The sequence below is a fragment of the Sturnira hondurensis genome, unplaced genomic scaffold (genome assembly GCF_014824575.4).
Source record: "Sturnira hondurensis isolate 20B ecotype Veracruz unplaced genomic scaffold, ASM1482457v3 Scaffold0004089, whole genome shotgun sequence".
Classification (NCBI taxonomy): domain Eukaryota; kingdom Metazoa; phylum Chordata; class Mammalia; order Chiroptera; family Phyllostomidae; genus Sturnira; species Sturnira hondurensis.
In genome coordinates this window covers 394,975-418,051 of record NW_028076720.1, presented here as the reverse complement: position 1 = coordinate 418,051, position 23,077 = coordinate 394,975, and the positions used below count along the sequence as shown (strand labels likewise).

General features: G+C 49.0%; 1 protein-coding gene and 1 pseudogene across 1 annotated transcript; one reads left to right on the top strand and one right to left on the bottom strand.

Moving 5' to 3' along the window:
- Positions 1 to 1,449: 1,449 nt before the first annotated feature.
- On the top strand, positions 1,450 to 22,149 carry LOC118985119 (serine protease 41-like). Its single transcript, XM_037043452.1, has 6 exons — positions 1,450 to 1,495; positions 5,104 to 5,141; positions 9,918 to 10,081; positions 13,310 to 13,593; positions 21,367 to 21,521; positions 21,895 to 22,149. Exons 1-6 carry the CDS (start codon positions 1,450 to 1,452, stop codon positions 22,147 to 22,149), a joined length of 942 nt encoding a protein of 313 aa, XP_036899347.1.
- LOC118985126 (14-3-3 protein zeta/delta-like) lies at positions 17,395 to 18,166 on the bottom strand (annotated as a pseudogene).
- Positions 22,150 to 23,077: the final 928 nt, after the last annotated feature.

Sequence of the window (23,077 nt, the reverse complement as noted above, 5' to 3'; positions counted from 1 at the left end):
TGACGGAATTCTCACTGTAGGTGTCGCAGGTCTGGGTGTTAATGAGGGGCAGCTGAAGCTCCTTCTGGGTGAGAAATGGAGGTAGCGTTGGGGTGGGGAGCAGAGAGCAGAATTTAGGGGGGACGCGATGGCTTCTGGTGCTTGGCTGGCGTGCCCACTCCTTGATGGACCAATGATGAGAAGTCATTTCTGTGTGTCGCTCCTCTGCTCCCCAAGGATCAGGAGCCTGTGTTTCTGCTCAGGGAGCCCCAGTGAACACGCTAGGGTGGCAAAGTGAGCCAGGAAGACACGTTCTCTCCCTCCCCAAAGCCGGGCCTCCACACAGAGATGTGGTGGGCCCCTCTGCTCCCCCCTCAGTGCCCAGGCAGGGGAGTGGGATGGGCACACAGTACGGGGCCAGGCAAGAGCTGGGACCTGGTTTCAGAGCCTGGCTCTGTCTGCGGACTGTGGTCGAGTCACTTCTACCGAATGACCTTAGTCTTCTTGGCTTTCCAAGGGTAGGGTCAAAAGTGGGTTAAATAGTGCCCTTCGAAACTTCATGTCCACCTGGAACCTCAGAATGTGACCTTATTTGGAAATAGAGGCTTCACAGATGTTATTAGTTAGGATGAGGTCAGACTGGATTAGGCCGAGAGTGCCCTTGTAACTGACAGAAGAGGAGACACGGGGAGACATACATGGAGATGGCCACGTGAAGACAGAGGCCGAGAGTGGAGTGACGCAGCCACCAACCAAGGAGCCACCAGCAGCTGGAAGAGGCAGGAAGGAGCCTTCCCTACAGCTTCCAAAGGGAGGCCCACCAGCGCCTTGATTTCAGGTCTCTGGCCTCAAGAACTGGGAGAGAATGAATGCCTGTTTTTGTTTCAATTTCTTAAGATTTTATTTATTTATTTTTAGGGAGAGAGGAAGGGAGAGAGAGAGAGAGAGAGAGAGATACATCGACATGTGAGAGAAATATCCATTGGTTGCCTCTCTCACGCCCCCCGCCAGAGGCCCGGACCACAGCCCAGGCCTGTGTCTCACTGGAATCAAACCCATGGGTTTCTGGGATGACACCCAACCCACTAAGCCACACCAATCAGGACGAATTCCTGTCGTTTTAAGCCACTCGGTCTGTTGCCATTTGCTATGGTGGCCCTAGGACACTAATCTGTGGTGATATTTATTACAAAACATAACGGTGACGATGACCTGACGATGATGACCACAACGGTGATAGTTGCTGATAAATGTTAAGAACTCACTCTTGCTCAGCCCTGCTAGAAATGCCTAAAGTACATGGTTCCGAGTAACCCTCACACGGACCCCCTGAGGGTCAAATCTCCGATGGCTGGAGGAGGAAACCACAGCCAGTGAGGCCGGTGGAGGGCACTCAGCCAGGGTGAGCCCAGGCAGTCAGCTTCTGACCCAGCCCCACGTGGACAGGGGTGGTGGGTGAGTTCTGCAAACATGGAGATGGCTCAAGCACTAGCCCATCAGAACAGTCTGGGCCCAGGTGGGACCAATGTCCCAGAACCCTCTGCGGGGCCTGGCGTCTATCCTTTGGTTATTGGGTGCTGGGAGGATGGACTGGGGAGCCAAATGTGGGGTCTGGGGTGGTGGGTTGCTTTTGTATCAGCTAGGGCCATGCCACTGAGTGCAGGTTCCGTGTCTGGCTTGAGTGGTGGCAGGGGCAGCTGGCTCTAGGGAGCGTGTCAGGACAAGCCTCCACTGAGTCATGCCCTACCACCACGCTGACATCTATTCTGGGCATCCTTATGTAGATTCATGTTGATGTTCCCCCCAGCCAGTGACCCAGCTGTAGGTGCCATGACCCAGCGGGTCGGGGTTTTGGGGAGGCAGACTGGGAGGATGAGGTCCCGGAAGGTGACTGGGGAGGTCAGCTGCACTAGGGCAATGTCGCTCACTTCTGTGCACCTCCATGTGGCTCGGGTGTGTGGTGAACTGGGCCATGATTAGAAGTTCCCCAGGCTTATCAGCCTGGGATAGGGGAAGATGGTGCTCAGCAGCACGAAATAGGCAGACAGCGGCTGGTTACTGGGGGCAGGTATTCAGGGTGTTTTGCGACTGTGCCCAGGTTCCATGGGCGAGGGCTAAGGACAATCTTGATTTGAGGGTCATAACATTACAAATGGATATTTTTGCGAGCTGAGCACATGCCAGCAATGACAATGTTTAATCCACAAGCGACCCTGCAAGGTGCCCAGGTCTGTTTGTTGGGAGGTGGAGCCACCTGTCCAAACGCTGCCCGGATGGTAAGCAGTGGGCTCAAGGCCTCGGATTTTCAAGGGACATCGTGCCATGGGAGCTTTTGGTTGCTGGGAAACAAATACTTTTTTGGGAGGGCCAGTGCTGAGTGCCGGTGCCTTCTCCCCAGCTGTCTTTCCAGTGCCCAGCCTGGGGACTGGGGGGAATCCTTTGTAGATAAGTGAGACCTTAGGTGGACACAACCCTGGCCTGACTCCTGCCCAGGCTCCTGTTCAAATGGGGAAGGGAGGGCGTCAGGTGTCGGGGTTAAGCGCAGGTCCCAGCTGGCCCTGGCTCAGATTCTCACTGGTCGAACCAGAGGGCTGCAGTCAGCACCCAGTTCTTGGTGATCACAGAGTCCCCACATACACGCTGTCCGTAATCCCTCGGGCTGACCTGCCAAGGCCCTGAGCCCAGCTGGGAATCCTGCCCCCAAATGATGGGGCCTGATGTGGGTGGGCTAGGTTAAATGAGGTCTCCTTTGCACTCCCCTCACCCTATAGACCTACCCTCGTTTATCCCTGCCCCTTGTGAGCTGACAACTTATCCCCTCTGATGCAGGACCCTCTCTTTACGGGAAGACTTATGATCCTGGGGGAAGGTGCACAGCAGCTGAGTTGAGGGAGCTGGGACCTGGGGACCTGGGGACCTGGATTGCTCAGCCCAGCTTGGTGAGGAGAAGGAAGGTCAGGCCAGATGGGCTAGGGCTCTTGGGGAGGTTCTGAGTGCAGCACAGTGCACGCAATACAAAATGCCCTGACAGTGGGATTTTGGTGGAAGCCATGAAAGCTCTGGGTCTGGGGGAGTGGATACCAGCCCCCAATATCCAGTTCCTTGGAGGATCTGCCCAAGCACAGAGCTATCAGGGGTGGGGTTGGGATTATAGACCACTCTTTATCTGTCCCCCAAAATCCAGGCTTTCTCTCTTTCAGTGCCTGCCTACTTACCCCAATATTTGTCCTACCCGAGTCCAGGTTTATCGCTCTGGTATTTGTTGGGGAGAGTTTGAATGGAAGAGCTTTGGGGCTTCCTTGAAGGATTTGCAGGAGGAAGAACGGGATGACCGTGTGGGCCAGCTGCATGGCACCTTCCGGCCACCCACCACTTCCGGGGTGGCGCTCTGGGTCAGAGTCCTCAGACACACTCAGGAGGGGGAAGATGACTGCGGTTGCAGCCCAGGTTTCCGGGCTTGCTGTGGGGTGGGGCTGCACCTCTGCTTTGAGTCCTCAGGCCTCCGGGCCTTACTCCTGGGCACAGGGACCCTGGCCTCTTCCACATCCTTGGCAAGACCCTTGGGCTTTCCCTCCCCTGCTCTGACCCTGGCATCGCAGCCCCAGCATCTTCCACCACCTATGGCACACTCCCTGTGTGCTCACACTTTGCCGGCCAGGCCACGTGCCTCCTGCCTGATTTCCCAGGGGCTGTTACGATCCCTCTCTGACAGCAGAGGGACAGAGACTCTGAAGGTTGAGTGACTCATTCAAAGCCCGACAGGTGGCAAAACCAGGTGAATCTACGTGGTGCTGTGTGTGGCGCCCAGAGTCTCTGGGCACCCTGGGAGGGGGCGAGGAGTGGGGGAGTAGAACCGCAGGCTCATCCCACTTTGCCCCCTCGACCATCCCTTTTCAACCCAGGGCTCTTGAGCACTGAGGTGGGGCCAGGCCAGCCAGATCCTGAGGGAACCTTTACTCAAGCAGGTAGAGCAGCTGGAGGAGGCCAGGGATTCTCAAACTGAGCAGATGACACCCCAGTGACACCCTACTCTGACCACAAATGGCAAGCACCTTGATGTTCCTCGTCCCTGCCTTGGCCTACAGCTGACACCCTGGCCCTCTTGGTCAGGGGCCTTCCAGAGGTTGTGGCCAGAGTGGAGAGCTGACCAGCCTTGGACACTGGGGGGGGAAGGACAGAAGTGAGAGACTTCTCTTAATTCCTAAGATTTTTCCGCTTGTCCAAAGCACCCATCCTTTCAGTTCCGCCTCCCTGCCCCGTCAACCTGGCCTCTGGGCAGCTGCCCCTCCAAGGGGCTCATCACCTCTGGGCGAGGCTCGGCAGGTCTCAGCAGCCCCAGATGCCGATTTGGGCCAAACTCGTGCTCGGTGACTGATCTGGTGCTGTTGCTTTTCCCTGCTGCCTGATCTCTTGATTTCTGAGAGAAAAAAAAAAAACCACATTAATTTATTTGTTTCTGAGTATTTAGAACAGTTTTGCACTTCATGTATTTTAAAACACTATCGACGGGTTATATGTTTCAAGGTTCATGCCTCCAACATCTTTTCGGTGGCTTGTAACTTTTATCAGTGTAAAGTATCCCTACATTTCACTGGATTAGCCTGGGATTCTCTTTTACCTGAGATTGTCCGATATATGATAACACACAGCCACTTTCATATTGTTTGCAATTTCCTTATTAATATATTTTTTGGATCAAAACAAAATGAAAAGAAAACACTTATCATACTAGAGGGGCAAGTCCCTAGTTGGGACTCAAGCCTGAGCCCAGAGGGTTCTTGGCTTTGGGCAGGAAGGAATTCAAGACAGAGCCGGACAAAAGATTAAAGTAGAAAAGCAGGTTTCATTGAGCAGGGAGGACAGGCAAGAAGAGCCACTCCACAGAGTGACAGACTGTCCTCCTGAGAGAAGGCGGAGGGACCCCAACCATCTCCGGAGGTTGAGCTTGTATCTGTTTGGAGTTGCTGTGAAAAATGGGTGGTATGGGGAAACAGAGAGTGGAGAGAAGTGTTAGGTTAACTTCAAGGTGTATTTTGTGGCCTGTTTTCTCTCTATGGTGTAGACAAACAATACAGTACAACAGGTGGCCATTCAGCAACCTTTGCGGGAGTCCTCTCTGCACAGAGGCTCTCAGTGGGCAGCTCGCTTCTTTGGTCAGCGGAGTTCTGTGTCCGGCAGCCCATAGCAGGCCCCCGATTTCACTTTGGCTTCAGGTGATTTATGCCCGTCTCCTGTATTACTTAGAAATTACAAAAAAATGAAATTTCTTATTACTTGCTCTTATTGGATATACTTGCTAGAATACTTGTAAAGTGGTAAACTAATTCCATTAACATTATTATCGAGTTTTGCGAGTGCAAAAAAGATATTAGGTTTTACTAATATCTTATGGGAACAAAGGCACATCCTGCCTGCTTGGGATTGTGTTTGAGAACTTCTAGATTATCAGAATTATGTAAGAGCCAGCACATTTAATAGTAAGTCTGATTTAAAGACATCACAACAGCCCTTAGCATCATCACTAGTAAGTATCTTAGAACTCACCCCATTCGATCATCTTTTTTGGTGCTCACAGGTATCAGGTCACCTGCTAAATGTGACTGAGGAGATAAAATATTCAAAGCCCAGGTGCCATGCATGGTCCAAATGCTCCTTTCTCTCTGCTCCCCCCAAATTCACATGCTGACATCTTAAACCCCAGAGCAGTGGTGTTCAGAGGTGGAGCCTTAGGGAGGTGATTTGGACCCAAGCCCAGAACCCCAGAATGGGATGGGTGCCCTTAAAAAACAGACCCCAGTGAGCCCCTCTCCCCTCTGCCATGTGAGGACACAGAGACAAGGCAACAGCTATGAACCGGGAGGAGGGCCCTCCCCGGACGCGAGCTGGCTGGCACCTTAACCTCAGAATCCCAGCCTGGGAACGTGAGGAATAAATGCCTGTGGTTGATAAGCCCCTCACTTTGTGCTATTTTGTTGTAGCCCAAATGAACTAGGACGACCAGCAAAGCCTTTGATCTGGAGATGTTTTTCCCACGTGTATGCCTTACAGTCTCTGTTTCTGCTGCTGTTCCATCGGAATATACAGAGTGGAGGAGATCATTTTTTTCTTCAGACTTAGGTAATCTAGGATAGTTCATGGCTGTAGACTGACATCTGGAGCACATGGGACCAACGCCCAGCACAACGCCTTCCCAGTGACCTGCTGCCAGGTGTTGGAGAGCCTGGCCTGGTCTGTCTTTCCTCCACCCTTATTTTACCTAAAACACTTTTCATCAGGAACATTTAAAAATACACAAAGGTGTAGACGAGGAAAAAGAACACCCGATATCTGTAGCTCAGCTTAAATAATTGCCACTATAAAACCAATCTGTATTATTAAATTTCTTGGGATGACACTGATTAATAAACTTACATAGGTTTCGAGTTTAAAATTCTATAATGCATCACTTGTATATTTCATTGTGAATTTATCATCCAAAGTCAAATCTTCTATCAGCATTTATTCAACCCCCTTTACTCTTTACTACTCTCCCCACCCCCTCTGGTAACCAGAGCTAAGAGCAGGGGCATGCTGATGGGCGTGGGAGTGTAGGCTGGAGGGGGAGAAAGGGAAGAAAAAATGGGATAACTTTTTAAGCATAATCAATAAAATCTACTTAAAAATGAAAAAGAAATATTTTATTTATTTAGTTTTGGATAGAGGGAAAGGGAGGGAAAAAGGGAGAGAGAGAAACATTGATGTGAGAGAGAAACATCAATCAGTTGCCTCTTGTATGCACCCAGACTAGAGACCCAAACCCACAACTCAGGCACATGCCACGACCAGGAATTGGACTGGTGACCTTTTGCTTTGTGGGGCAACACTCAACTAACTGAGCCACGCCAGTCAAGGCTATCATCTCCACTTTTCAGTCAGGAAAAATGAGGGCTGCAAGCCACAGGGCTTGTTGGAGTCCACTCTCCCCTGAAGCTCTGTCCTTAGACTTGGTGTGTGACAGAGCAACACATCTGGGAGGTTCTGGGCTCAGAACCAGGGGTCAACCCCAGGGTCATGAGCAGGCCTAGGGGAGGTTCAATGTCAGTGTCATGGGAAGACCTTGGCCCTGGAGTGGGGGGTAAGGCTGGCAGTGGATCCACATCACACCGGACATGAACAACAAAGGCTCGGGCCATGCTGAACTTGCTCTCCATCTGTCTTCCTCTTTCTCTAAATCATCTCTCCAGGGGAACCTGGGAACTGCCTGGAGGGTGGAGCACAGGGCTGGGACCCCAAGCAGAGGTAAACTGGATTTGTGAACAGGGACCCTGTGGGTCACTTCATGGGGCAGACCAGAAAGGGGGAGGAAAGGGCAGGTTGAGACCCATTGGGTGGGAGCTTCAGCCTCTGTCCCAAGACACCCCCAACCCCTCAACCTAAGCCAGACGCTCCCATTCATGACTGAGTGGAGTGCTCAGACCCTTCAACAGCTCTCACCTCCTCCTCCCAGGCAGCATGCCAAGGGCCATCCACCCTTTACAGCCCCTACCTTGGAGTCCATGGGTGCTCTGGTAAGGGCACGCTGCTAGTGCAGCTCTTGATGCAAGTCCCTGCTTGGAGGGACTCCCAGAAGCCAATGCTGGGTAACTCATCATGGTGGATTCCACAACATCCCTGGGGGTGTTCAGGATACACAGAGCCACCAAGCAGGCACAGCTTTCCTGGGATCCTGCCACGGTCTGGCCGCAGCTTATCTAAGGGTCCCTCAGGTGAGAGTAGGCGTCAGCGCTGGGTAACAGGCAACTACACAGCTCAAAGGCAGGTGAAGCACTGTTCCGTTTATTGTAAGTACAAGCAGGTTTTTATATTTTCATTTCTGATAGTGATTAACATTACAGGTGCATAGCATGATCAGTTAAGCAGAAAAAATCAATACAAAGGTAACTAGGAAAAGTATGAAAGTTCCCATAGTTTCAGTTATGTTAAACAAAAGTTATTTTGACCAGGAAAACCATTAATCAGACAATTTGAAATAGTCCTCTGTATACAGTTTGAATGTCTTATTGTTTATTAAAGTTCTCAGAAATTGTCATGGGCAACAGGTATGCTTAGACCGAGCAGAGGTTAGGAAATTCATTATAAGCCTTTGTAATATCTAACTTAGCTATCTATCTTGCTGTCTAAAATGTTTTTTGCATGCTGTGGACTCTAACTCCTTGGTACTTGTTTCTAAGTGCTTAGTTTGTAATAGCTAACCAGCTTCTTCTGTTTTTATGCCTGTCTAATTCTAACTGATATATATTCCTATTCAAGGTAAAGGAGGGGCTGTTACTCTAACAACTCTTTGACAATCAGGGGCTATTTTCTAAAGGGGTTTTTGCTATTCTATGAGGCAAAAATATGTATTCTGTGGGAATACATATTTTCCCTGAACTGTTCTTTCTTAGGTGGCTTTCACAGGAACAAATAAGTAAAGTACGATGCCTTAATTCAGCCAGGGTGATATTGCTTAGGACTTGAGCCAACTGTTGTTTTTTCTCTGAGAGTGGTCATTAATTCTAGGAGATTCCAAATTATCAGAAGTGCAAAGGTTAGAATACTAAGAAACAGTAAGAATAAAAGCAACACCATATATCCACTAATGCCACGTCCGTCCTGCTGGAAAATGCTTCTGTGAAGCCGACATCTCCAAGTCGTGACTGAGTCAACCGACATGGTTAGAAAACGCTTCTGTGAAGCCTTTGTCCCCAAGCCGTGACTGTGTCAGCCGACCTGGTTAGCACTGGACATGGCAGGATCCCCAATCAGAAAGTCCCTGGTCACAGAGGCACTGGGATGGACAACCTAGTGGTGTATGTCTCTCCCACTTTGGTGATTTCCTTTCCCCCAGAACCCCTGGAAAGTAAGTACTTGAAAGACGCTTCAACTTTCATGATTTAACCCAAGGATGCTGATAAGAGGGGCTGAGGCCAGCCACCAGGGGGCAGCCTGCTCAGACCAGGACTAGCCTGGCTGCCTCCTCAGGTAGGGACAAGGCCCAAGGCCATCATTTCCCCAAGGAAGTCTTGTGAGGGATCTTCCCTTTCTGGGTCTGCAGAACAGTCCTAGCTCCCGATGGGCACTCGGTGAGGACTTGTTAGAGTATTTTCACGGGAGTTCTGGCTGTGGGCCAGGTCCTCGTTCCTTCCGAGAAGGAGGGGGGCGTAGGAAAGGGGGCAGTCAGGATCCCAGGGTTGAGAGAAGAAAGGCATTGTTTAGGTGCACTGGATCCCGGGTGATATCAAGGGGTGTAGCTGGGACCCAGCCCCAGCAGAAACTCAAAGCTGGGGTTGCTGTGAGGTTTGATATTCCCCAAAGCCGTTGGACCCAGAGAGGTCAAGCTAGGAGAAGATGGCGACCAGGGTTCGAGTCTTCCCCAGGGGGCGCCCCAGCCTGGCCCTGGGGCTGGCAGAAGCAGAGGGGGCGCCAGGCGGCGGGAGAGGAGACCATGGGCGCTCCAATCATGGCGCTGCTGCTGGTGCAGCTGTTGGTACCAGTGGAACTCGAGATGCTGGGTGAGCTCAGGTGGTAACTAGGGGTGACCAGGGTAGGATGGGAGCATGGAAACTGAGGGGAGTTCATCTTCTTTCCTCACTTCAGGCTTGCAGGATCAGGACCAGCTGCTTCCAGGTAAGGTGCCCACGAATGCGTTTCCCCGACTCAGGGCACCTAGGCCTAAGCACAAAATGCACTCTATCTTTTCATCTCTCCCGCTCTAGGTTTCGAGAACTTGTCCTGGCTTACAGGTAAATGATGGGCCTCCGGGGGAGGGGCGGACACAGACCTCGTGGGGAGGTTCCCCAACATCCCCTTCTCCATGGACTGCACGACCCCAGGACACCCGCGGTTTCCCCGGGGCTGAGGGTGGGCAGGCGTGCCTGTCTTCTGCAGCTCAGCTCCATGTCCATCTGTCCACCCCAGAGCCTGGCGGACACCAGAACATCTACCCGCGCGTAGTGGGCGGAAAAGACTCGGTCCTCGGGCGCTGGCCCTGGCAGGTCAGCCTGCGCTTTCAGAAAGGCCACGCCTGCGGAGGGAGCCTGCTCAACCGGCGCTGGGTGCTCTCCGCAGCGCATTGCTTTGTAAAGTAAGTCTGGCGGCTGCATGCGATGGCCTGTGGACCGGGCCCTTGGGTCTGCACCGCCCGTGTCTTACACGAATGTGACTGACTCTCGTGTTATCCTGAGCCCCAGGCCCCAGAGCAGCTGGCCCCGCCCATTGGAGCTTGTGCAGGACAGTGAAGGCTGACGTCAAAGCCCAGGTTAAGTGCCGGCAAGGCCATGCTTGACTGCTTGCGTCTGCAAAGCAGGACAGGCCAGCAGCTGATGACAGCCAGAACCCAAGGGGGATTGGGAGAGAAATAGATAACCCCAAGCTTCAGCTGAATGCTGCTGTAACTTTTGCAGAAGACATGTTTATCGTTTAGATAGCCTGGGAATGGAACAATCTTTGCCCGAAGCATTGCCCTAAGTCTGCAAAACTGCCTTGAGCTTTTTGTAAGCAACCCCTATAATGCGGAGACCATGTTCAGGGTCATTGTTTCTCCATCCAAGGACAATGCTGCACCTGGCTCCCGCTTTTTTTTTTTTTTTTCCTAAATGCAGGAGATGTTATGCTAGGCGAGTTAGCTGGAGCTCCCCTCAGACTTGTTGGCAGACTAAGGAAAAAAAAACAGAGTAGGCCCTGGGTGGCATAGCTCAGTGGATTGAGCATGGGCCTGCCAACCACACGATCACAGTTCGATTCCCAGTCAGGGGCTATGTCTGGGTTTCGGGCCAGTTCCCAGCAGGGGACTCACGCGAGGCAACTGTACACTGATATTTCTCTCCTTCTCTCCTTCCCTTCCTCTCTAAAGATAAATAAATAAAATCTAAAAAAAACCCAGTAAAATTAAAATCACAAGCACAAGTCCCCCCACATTCCGTGTGGTGTGTTTTAATAGATTGAATAGATTAAAACCTTTTAACTCAGATAGTAACTCTCGAGCTACTTGGTCAGGGTTTATAATAGGGTCTCTGGCTTCTTGTATATTCCTAATCTTTTGATTCAAGTGAATTAAATCTAGGCTTATATTGCCATTATGCCATACTCCTAGCAGGTGTGCTTGGCCCTCTCCCAATTCCATTGACTGCTATTATAACGAGGTGGAGTGACACATATGTATTGGTATGTTGCATGACACTGCAGCTGTGTCCAAACTGAATAGCTTGCATTTGATCTCCTAGACCTATTACTACAGCTTCTAGAGCATTAAGCTTAGTTTCTAGCTTAACATCAATTGCACTTTGAGTATTTAAAGCAACAGAAGTGTCATGGGCTACACTATTAATGAATTCAGCATTTTGGATACTTTGAGCAAGCGCAGTAGCAGCTGTGACTGCCGATGCAAGGACTGTGACAAGGGTAGTAATTCTGGCCACAATAAGGCTGAGCATACATTTAGGGCGACTCAAGGCCTTATGTAATTCTTCAAGCGCTTGGAGGCCAGCATTTGCACACCAAGGTCCAGGGACGTTCACTGGACATGTAATTTCATTAACAGTTCCCTCATCTGGAAACTAAGGGCAAGTCTGCTGGACAAAGTCCAGGAACTGCTCTAATTGAGAGCCACACACCTTGGTTCCCCTGGCTGGAAGCATAGATTTGAGCATTTGCACATAAAGCCACCTCTTGGTGGAGCCTGCATTCCCCACGCTTTACACCTGGCTAAAACTTAATGTGCTCCTTACCTTACTTCAAGACTTGCGATGCACCCTCAGGAGCCTCTCCTTGCCTGGATGAAGGAGTACCCCCGACACACCACCCACCCCACCACTCCCCCATTCAGGTCCCTGTTTGGGCGCCACCTGCCACAACCAACGTGGGGTGGAAGTCTGTAAGTGGGGATGACAGGAGGTTAAGAAAAACAACACAACACAGGTTAAGGAAAAACGGGCCAGGTGGAGCATTGTCCTCAGATGGAGAAACAATGACCCTGAACATGGTCTCCGCATTATAGGGGTTGCTTACGAAAAGCTCAAGGAAGGCTTGCACACCTAGGGCAATATTTCGGGCAAAGATTGTTCCGTTCCCAGGCTATCTAAACGATTAACGTGTCTTCTGCAAAAGTTACAGCAGCATTCAGCTGAAGCTTGGGGTTATCTATTTCCCTCCCAATCCCCTTGGGTTCTGGCTGTCATCAGCTGCTGGCCTGTCCTGCTTTGCAGACGCAAGCTGTCAAGCACGGCCTTGATGGCACTTAGCCCAAGCTTTGACATGGGCAAAGGCAGGTGAAAAATTGCAGGATGGTATACTGCTGAGGGGTTGGCGCAAATGCCCATTTTTACTTTCACTTTGTGGGCTCTCACTGGTGACGCTCTTGGTCCACAGAAGGAGGAACTGAAAGTAATCTATAGCAGATACTTTGGCATCAAGAGTGGAAGGATACACCTCCCTCCGGCCCAAACCACTGCTGCCTCCACCAGCACCCCTGGCCGATTTGTGATGATGAGCCCCTTTCGCCAGATTATGCTAGGGAACTGGAGGAGGAGGCTCCAAGGGCGGAGAGGCAGAGAGAGGAGGATGCTTCTGAGGAGGAGGGAGATGATGATTTTCCAGACCCTGAAGATTCCCATATGCAGGGACTAATGCGCCAACTTTTGGTGCTGCCTGTGAAGGACAAGGGCCTCTTTGTCATCAGCCTTCACTGCCCTCCACAGGAGTTCCCCAAGTGCCCCTGCAGTGAACTTTGTTCAGTTTTTTTTGCAGAAGTGTCTTCCAGAACATGCCCGTGCACATTTGTGTTTCTTTTCTTTTCTCTTTCCTGTTCTCTTCTCAGTAAATGGCACAAGTAGCCTTCACCTTCTTCACCCTGCCTCCCTGGGGAGATGTACCCCAGGTGGGAGGAATGGGCTGAGGTGGGTGCCTGTTGGGCAGAGCCCGCCAGGGGGCAGCAGTAGCTCCTGTAGCTGTTTTGACCCTGCCCTGCTGAGTGTCCCACTTTGGCCCCTGTTCTTCTGCTCATCATTTTTTTAGGTTGGCTCAGAGAGGTAACAGGCTGGCTGAGTGACTGGCCAGATCAGACCACAAAGGGAGGCACCCTCCTGCTCTGCCCCGACACCCCAAATGCCCAGGTTCTGGGGTTTTGGTTGCAGCCTTCTAAGCTCTCACCATTTCTTCACTGTACTCCTTGTCCCATAAGAAGAACTGTTCATGGTGTCCAGGATGAGCCCTAGTAGCTCCCTGGGCTGTCTCCCCTCAGGACGTGGGCCCCAGGGATGCTCAGGTGGCCTGCACTTTGCTAAGGATGCCTAACTCCTCTCTCTTCCCCTGCCAGGCACAGGGATCCCTCAAATTGGGTGGTCCAGTTTGGTGAGCAATCTTCCAGGCCATCTCTTTGGAACTTGCGGGCCTTCTACCATCGTTACAAGGTGCAGGACATTATTATGTACCCTGATTTCGAGGGGTCTTCATTCAACGACATTGCCCTGCTGAGGCTGACTTCCTCTGTCACCTACAATAAGTACATCCAGCCCATCTGTGTGATGGACTCCTCCTTTGAGTTCCAGAACCGGAGTAATTGCTGGGTGACTGGCTGGGGGCACATCCGGGAGAATAACGGTGAGGCTGGGGACAGACGGATGGGTAAGAGGGAGACATTATCCTCCTTTCCACCCACTTGAGCCCCCGCCTTGGTTTTTGTGCATTTGGTCCCCTCTGTGGGCCTGATCAGCATTCTCTCTCCACCTGCTGTCAACTCCTGCTCCCCCTGAAAGGGCAGTACTTTCTGCGCCCACACTCAGTTCCCTGTCCTCCCCAGAGACTGTGAGCCAGAAACCAGCATGGAGGGGGCTAGCTGCCCCCCAGGCTGCATTCCCCAACCTGCAGGGGTCTGGGGATTCTGGGGGTGGACTTTTCAGAAAGGCTGCAGGCATTGGTTTGTTGTGTTGTTTTTATCGTTGTTTTTAATGCTACCCCGAGGGTAACTTTATTGGTTTTTAGAATGAGAGGAAGGGAAAGAGAGAGAAACATCAACGTGAGAAGCATCTTTTAGTTGCCTCTTGTACGCGCCCCAACCGGGGATCCAACCTGTAGCCTTTTGGTGTACAGGACAACATTCAAACCAATTGAGCCGCCCACCCAGAGCTGGTTTTTGTTATAATTGAGATTTAATTCACAAACCATAAAATTCCCTGTTTTAAAGTATATACAATTCAGTGAGTTTTTGTATATTCATCACCACCATCTAAATGCAGAACATTTTCATCATTTCAAAATGACATTCTATAACCATTAAGTAGTAATTCTCCATCACCTCCTCCCTCCAGCCCTTAACAACCACTAATCAGCTTTTTACCTCTATGAACTTACCTATTCTGGATATTTGATGGAAATGGAATCATACAATATGTGACATTTTGTGTCTGGCTTCTTTTGCTGAGCATAATGTTTCCTTTGAGTACATTTTATTGATTGTGCTATTATTGTTGTCCCAATTTTTCTCCCCTTCCTCCCCCTCCAGCCTGCACCCCTCCCTCCCAGCAGCATTCCCCCCCACCTTAGTTCATGTTCATGGGTCATACATATAAATTCTTTGGCTTCTCCATTTCCTATACTATTCTTAATTTCCCCCTGTCTATTTTATATCTACCATTTATGCTTCTCATTTCCTGTACCTTTTCCCCCCATTTTCCTCCCTCCCCCTCCCCACTGATAACCCTCCATGTGATCTCCTTTTCTGTGAGATCAGATCTCCATTTCTCCATTGTGATTCTGTCCTGTTCTAGTTGTTTGCTTGATTGTCTTTGTTTTTTATTTTTTATAGGTTCAGTTGTTGATAGTTGTGAGTTTGTTGTCATTTTATTATTCCTAGTTTTGATCTTCTTTTTCTTAGATAAGTCCCTTTAACATTTCATGTAATAAGAGCTTGGTGATGATGAACTCCTTGAATTTGACCTTATCTGAGATGTACTTTATCTGTTCTTCCATTCTAAATGAAAGCTTTGCTGGATAGAGCAATCTTGGATGTAGATCCTTGCCTTTCATGACTTGGAATACTTCTTTCCAGCTCCTTCTTGCCTGTAAGGTCTCTTTTGAGAAATCAGCTGACTGTCTGATGGGAACTCCTTTGTAGGTAACTGCCTCCTTATCTCTTGCTGCTTCTAGGATTCTCTCCATCATTTTAATCTTGGGTAATGTAATTATGATATGCCTTAGTGTGTTGCTTCTTGGTTCCACCTTCTTTGGGACTCTCTAAGCTTCTTGGATTTCCTGGAAGTCTATTTCCTTTGACAGATTGGGAAGTTCTCCTTTCTTATTTGTTAAAAAAAACTTTTCCACTTGTTGCTCTTCCTCTTCTCTGGTACCCCTGTAATTCGGATGTTGGAATGTTTAAAGATGTCCTGAAGGTTCCTAAGCCTCTCATTTTTTTGAGTTCTTGTTTCTTCATTCTTTTCTGGTTGGATGTTTCGTTCTTCCTTCTGGTCCATTCCATTGATATGAGTCCCAGTTTCCTTTCCATCACTATTGGTTTCCTGTGCATTTCCCTTCATTTCAATTAGTTTAGCCTTCATATGTTCCTCTAATTTGTGACTATAATCAATCAGTTCTGTGAGCATCCTGATCACCAGTGTTTTGAACTGTGCATCTGAGAGGTTCACTATTTCTTTTTCACTTAGAGTTATCGGCTCTGGGGCTTTGAGTTCTTCTTGAGCCATATTTTGGACTGTTCGTGCCTGTTACGTATGAGGAGTGGAACCCTAGGTGTTCACCAGGGCGGGGCAACTCAGTCACTGGGTTGTGACACTGTATGTGGGGGCGGGGTCAGTGGCGGTCTCCTCTGCCACCTCCCGCTGCAGGGGCCAAGTGGTCCATCCCTCTGCGCGCGAATGTGCGACCATGGTCAGCCTACTGCCTTACGCTCTCACTGGGTTCGCCGCTGGGGTCTGCTCAATCCACCTCACTGCTCACTCCTCTGCTGGTTTATCAGTCCTATTGAACGGTTCGTTGTTGTCGGACTTCCGTATAGTTCAATTTTCTGTTCTTTGGCTGTGTCTTTGTTTACTAAACCTTTGTTGTATTCAAACTTGGTTGTGGGAGAAGGCACAGTGTTTCCACCTGCCTCCATCTTGGTGGAAGTGAGTTGCCTAAGATATTTAAATAAAAATAAAATGAGGGTAAGGTAACAAAAATAATGAAAGCAAACAGCAGGTAACTTTTACAAGTTATGAATGTGAACTGTTTCTGCCCTTATCTGGAGTAAGTTGGGCCACAACTAAAGGAACTCTTCTGCAGGTATAGCCAGAAGTATGCACATTGAGACTGAGTATTCTGCAGATACACACATGGTTCAGCAGGTACTATCCATGGGACATCCGTTTCCACAACAGCCCTCTAAGCACCCCCAACAACTACACCTGTGACTGGAACCAACTACCCTATTATTCCCCACCGGAACAAACCAATATTAGCCAGGGGCATTCAACCTTTTGGCGTTCCTAGGCCACACTGGAATAAGAAGAGTTGTCTTGGGCCACACATTAAATCCACAAACACTAATGAAAACTGATGAGTAAAAAAAGGCTTAAAAAGCCCTGGCTGGTGTGGCCCAATGGATTGAGCGTGCGTTGCTAACCAAGGGGTCGCCAGTTTGATTCCCAGTTGGGGCACATGCCTGGGTTGCTGGCCAGGTCCCCAGTAGGGGCCATGTAAGAGGCAACCACACACTGATGTTTCCCTCCCTCCCTTCCCCTCTCTCTAAAAATAAATAAATAAATAAAGCCTTTTTAAAAGGGGTTTTAAATTTACGATTTTGTGTTGGGCTGCATTCATAGTCTTCCTGGGCCACATGTGGTCCATGGGCTGAGGGTTGGACACCCCTGAAGGCAATTTTCTTTGCTTAGACATGAAAGCAATTTCAGCACTGGCCCTTGTGAGGCCACAATGTACCAAAAGTACTATGCCAAACATTCATAACTTGTATAAAAATTCTTCATCCCCATATTGGCCACCTCAAGGTGAAAATATAACTCCCTACATATTAACTAGCTCTACTTTCCTAATATTAAACATAAAAACCACATGGGAAATATAGAAATTCAAACAGAAGTAACACACACCTGTCATAAATCATAAACAAGCCCTGGCTGGTGTAGCTCAGTGGATTGAGCACGGGCCTGTGAACCACAGGATCACAGTTCAATTCCCAGTCAGGGCACATGCCTGGGTTGATCCCAGCAGGGGACTCACGAGAGGCAACCATACATTGATGTTTCTCTCCTCTCCTTCCTTTCCTCTCTAAAGATAGATAAATAAAATCTTTAAAAAGAAATCATAAACAAAAAGCTATTTGTGGGACAGCATGGGTGACAAATGGTCAAGTGTGTAAACATTAGAATAGCCAGACAAAAGTTTGAAGGCCAGTCAATTTTCTCCTTCTTCTGCTTCAGCTTCATTTCCTTGGGTGTCCAATGTCCACGATGTCAAGTTGTCTCTCAGTAACTGTGTTATCAGTGTGCTATCTTTGTATGAGTCTTTACTTAGTGTATCAACTTTGGCAACAGCTTCAGCAAAAGCTGTCTTTGCAAAAGACTCCCAGGCTCTCTCCTGGGAGTTCAGAATCTCATAATAGAACACAGAGAAGTTAATGACCAGACTTGATCTGATAGGGTGTGTTAGTTGCATTTCCTTTTGCTGATTTCAAAAGCTTCTTGGTATGCTTGCTGTGACTGATCCACAATCTCTTTCTTGTCATCCTCAACACCAGCTTCAGCCAGGTAATGGTAGTAGTCTCCTAGACTTTACTCTCTGCTTGTGAATCATTGGGGATGAAGAACTTTTCCAAGAGAGACAGTGCATCATTACAGATATCTCTTAGCTTGGTCTCAATTTTCTCTGTATTCTCAAGCCATCTGCTGTTTTTTTCTCAGTACCTTCTGTCTTTTGCTCAATATTCAAGACCACTCTCCAAGATATGGGCTCCTACAACACTTTTATAAGCAACTGAGAGAAGATTCCTTTCATCATTGGATAATTCTGCTCCTTGCTCAGTTACTGCCATCATGCAGGCTGCCATGTCATTGTATCGCTCAGCCTGCTAGACCAGCTTGGCCTTCTTCACCAGTTCATTTTTATCCATAACTGGATGTTCTGTGTCCAAAGTGGGTGGCGGTGGATTGATAGGGGCTCATTAGTCTCTGGGCAGTGAGGCTGAGACGCTACAATTTGACACTTTTATCAATTCATATTCTTTGCTTTGACTCTTATAACAAGTTTTTTTTTAAGATTTCCTTATTTTTAGAGGAGGAGGGAGAAAGAGGGAAAGAAACATCAATGTGTGGTTGCCTCTCACCTACTCCCTGTTAGGGAGCTGGTCTGCAACCCAGGCATTTGCCCTGACTCGGAATCAAACTGGCAGCCCTTTGGTTCGCAGGCCGGCACTCAATCCACTGAGCAACACCAGCCAGGGCTCTCTTGTAACAAGTTTTGACTGGAAATCTATTTTATCTGACAGTGTAGCAACATTAGCTCTTTTTTGGTTACTATTTGCATGGAATCTCATTACCCAACCTTTTGTTTTCAACCTATGTGTGCCCTTGGACCTAAAATGATTATGTTGTAGGCCCTGGCCAGGTAGCTCAATTGGCTGGAGCATCAATCCAACGTGCCAAGGTTGAGGGTTTGATCCCAGGTAGTTGGATCCCGTGTTTTTAATCTATTCTCCAATCTCTGACTTTTAATTGGACTGCTTAATCCATGTACATTAAAATTATTCACCAATAAAGATGGACTTGCTTCTACTATTATTCTGTTTGTTTTCTATGTCTTGTCATATCTTTGTATTTTATATCTATGTCATATATTTTTATTTTTTAAAGATTTGATTTATTTACTTTCAGAGAGAGGAGAGGTAGGGAGAAAGAGGAGGAGAGAAACATCAGTGTGTGAGAGACACATCAATTGGTTGCCTCTCACACACCCCCAACTGGGGACCCAGCCCACAGCCCAGGCTTGTGCCCTGACTGGGAAAGGAACCTGCGACCAGCCAGCATTCAATCCACTGAGCCATACCAGCCAAGGCCATTTTTGTTTCTTATTTCCTCCTTTTGTGTTTCATTTTTTATTAGTGTACTGTATTGATTCCCTTCTCATTTCCTGTTCTGTATACTTTTTAGTTATTTTCCTAGTGGCTGTGCTGGGAATTACAAATTAACAACTTAAATTTATAACAATCTATTTTGAATTAATATCAACTTAGCTTCAAGAGTAAACAAAAACTCTGTTTTTATACAGCTCTATTCTTCCCCTTTAATTTGTTATTGTCACAATGTACCATTTTATATGTTGTATGACCATTAACAGAGATTTGTAATTATTATTATGTGGGCAGAGCCCCCATCCCAGCCACCACGGAGGAGAATAAGTCTACCAAGACATGATCTGCTTGGGGAGGAAAAGTGGCTGATCTCTCAAAGGAGAAGGGCCAGGACCCTGTTCCTCAATGGGCTTTTATTGGATTCAGTTTGCACAGGAATATGGGTAAAGCTCATCAATCATTGTCAGGCAGTAAGGATCAAACAATAGATAACATTCAAAGAACTATGAGGGCTTATTCTGAGTCAGGGTCAGTTAGCTAAAGGGCTATACAACTTTGGGAAACAAACTCATTTCATGCTTTGACCCTTATCAGAAAACTGAGGGCATTCTTAGCAAAGCAGGTTTCACAGGATTTTATTCATTCTTTCTTAGGCCTGGTCGCCCCGGGGGAACCTGCTCTTTCCAGCACAGAGCCGCACCCACCTCCAGCATTGTTTCAGGCTAAAGTCGAGCAGAAGTAAGGCAGCCAAGAGATTAGGAAACTTCTTGCAGACAGAATGAGGACTCAGGCTATGTCAAAGCTGAGGGGTGAGAGTCCATCACCCCCTTTTTCTATAGCCCCCCAAGTCCTCCCCTGAGGGCTCCTTTGTGACCATGTCGGTCTTAGGTCATCCCTCCCTTGAGGAATCTTACCTGTCATTGGCTAATCAGTCATCCGCCTGGGGCCAAGGGACAGGGCCAGCAACCGTACCAGGGGGATAAGTTTTGTCTCCTTAGTGGCTTATGGTCTCAGGTCTCAAGGTCTCTCACTTAGCCTTAGCCATGGGGGAGGGGAGGTTATAACTTCTGAAACCAGCCAGCGCAGTTCCCAACATGATTATACATTTGTCTTTCTAATTATATAGGAAAAAATAAGTTCTAAACCAAAACTATAATAATACTGGCTTCTGTATGTGCCTGTGTAGTTTCCTGTACCAGTGTTCTTTATTCCTTCTGGTGGGTTTTAGTTACTGGTTAGTGTCCTTCATTTCAGCCTGAAGGGATCCCTGTCCCCCTCCTCACAGGGCAGGTCTGCTAGTGGTGAGCCCTCTCAGCATTTGCTTATCTGGAAATTTCTTAACCTCTCCTTCATTTTTTGAAGGATAGGCTTGCCTGATATAAAATTTTTGGTTAATTGTTTTATTCTGTCCGCACTCTAAGTATGTCATCCTACTGTCTCCTGGCCTCTAGAGTGTTTGAAAGTCATTCGGCTGTTAATCTTGTAGAAGATCACTTCTACAGATTGTGTGGCTTCTCTCTTACTGTGTACAGTATTCTCCCTTTGTCTTTTGCCATTTTGATGAGTATGTATCTCAGTGTGGATCTCCTTGTGTCTATCCCACCTGGAACTTGTTCAGAGTATATAGATTCTGGACTGTGTAGATTCCTATCTTTCATCAAATTTAGAAAGTTTTTGGCCTGGATCCTGCAGCAATAGTATATTAAACATAAATGATTTCAGCTGCATTAGCCCCTCCTCTTATCCATGCTGAGGTTTCTCGGCATTGGCTTGGGCAAAGGCTGTCATCTGCATGCCACAGCTAGGAAAACCGAGTCTCAGGGAGGTGCTGTAACAGTCTGTCCAGCCAATGAGCACATCTGCGGTATTGCTCATACCCGTGATGTGCTGGGTGCTGGGCTAAAGCAGAGGACTCACCAGGAACACTAAGTAACCTGCCCTGACTGCTGTGACTCAGTGGGTCAAGGGTTGTGCCTCAAACTGAAAGTACGCCAGTTTCATTCCCGGTCAGGGCACGTGCCTGGGTTGTGGGCCAGGTCCCCATTGGGGGCGTGCAAGAGGCAAGTGATCACTGTTTCTCTTATACATCGTGGTTTCTCTCCCTCTCTTCCCCCTTCCTTCCCCTCTCTCTAAAAATAAAGAAATAAAATCTTTTTAAAAATTGAAAAAACAACAACAATGGCCCAGGCACTTTGGGTGCCCCGGGGACCTTTACCCCCACAGCCCATGTCATTCCTCCCAACCATGGTGAAAAGAGGCTCAGGATGCTCTCTCTCTTTGTCCCCTCAACTTCCATGCAGGGCTGCCACCTCCCTACACCCTCCAGGAAGTACAGGTCTCCATCATAAACAACTCCAGGTGTAACTACCTATTCCAACAGTCCAATTTCTTCTATAGAATCAGGGATGACATGATTTGTGCTGGCTCCGAGGATGGCAGCCGCGACACCTGCAAAGTGAGTACCCCTGTCGCAGCCAAGACCTTTCTAGACCCAGGCACCACTCGTCCCCTCCCAACCTTGGGCCTAGGAGCGACCCCCTTGACCAACCCACCCTTGGCGTTGATTAATGAGAAAATGATTGCAGCCCTTACTTACCCCTCCTGTAAAAGCTTCTCATTTTACATTGATTGTACCTTCTTTGATCCTCATGTAAAATCCGGTGGGTAGAGACTGTTGCCCCACTTTGCAGATGCAGAAACTGAGGCTTGGTGACTTACAGGTGGGGAGTAGGATTTGTACCCAGTTTGCAGAGCTCCATAGCCCTGGGACCTCTTCACTGGCCCCTCCTGCCCCTTGCCACGCCCTGCTCACCCATTTCACTCCCCAGGGTGACTCAGGCGGACCCTTGATCTGTGAAAAGAATGGACTGTGGATTCAGATTGGAATCGTGAGCTGGGGAGTGGGCTGTGGTAGGCCCAATCGGCCCGGTGTCTACACCAACGTCAGTAGGTACTTCGGCTGGATCCAGAGGCTCATGGCCGACAGCGCACCCAGGCGAGACCCGTTCCCACTGCAGCTGCTCCTCCCTCTGCTCTGGGCTGCCCCGCTGGTGCAGCTAGCCTGCACACAGCTGAGCCTGTGAGGGTGCAATAATTACCACAGCACTGGACACACTCACCCGGGGCTGTGGACACCCCAGTGGCAGGACTGCCTGCTGGATCAGTCTCTGGTGCCCTTTGGTTTCCTTTGCTAATAAACACGTGTGCATGTTTTAGTTGATTCTTTGCAGAGTTTTGTGGACTTGGGTAGCTTCCTGGACACCCTCGTGGCCATCCATGTCCTGTCCACCCCCAAACCATTCCCAAACTCCTAAATCTTTCTCTGTTTACCAGCACTATACAGATTTTGGTTGCACACAACAGAACCCTTTCAGGATAATTCAATCAGACAATTTACATTAGTAGCACCAGGGGCTCTGGGGACTAAGGAGATTGGAGTGGGGATGCTGTGAAGGGAACACCCCTGACACCCCAATGCTTATGTCAGTGGCCCCATCACACAGATGTCAGGTGCTCCTGATCTTAGCCACAGTCCTCCAAAGGCTGACATGGGACCAGGACCGGTATGCAGGGGGTTTATTTGGGAGGCCATACCAAGAAGCCCCACTGGGGTGGGGACACTGGGGCAGAAGAGGAAGAACTCGGTGATGGTTGCCGAATGATGAGGTTACTGTGTGGACCAGCGGGGCACAATCCTGCTGGGGCCCTCTGAGAATCCATGGGGAACACACCTGCATCGGACTCCCATAGGACAAGGATGCTGGGGGTGGGCACTTCTCTCCTGATCCCCACAGGTTGAGGGATGCCCTGGGGTCATGGGTGCTCCAAGTTGAAGCAGGCCCCAGTGAGGACACCAGCACCTGAGGAACTGCTGCAGCACCATGAGGTGGCCTGGTGGACAGGGTACACATCAAGTGTATCTGGCTCCTCACTGGTGTCCCAGAACCCAGCCTGAGCGTGACCAGGGATCAGGCCAGCAGGGCACTCAGGGGTACCTTGGAACTGCTCAGG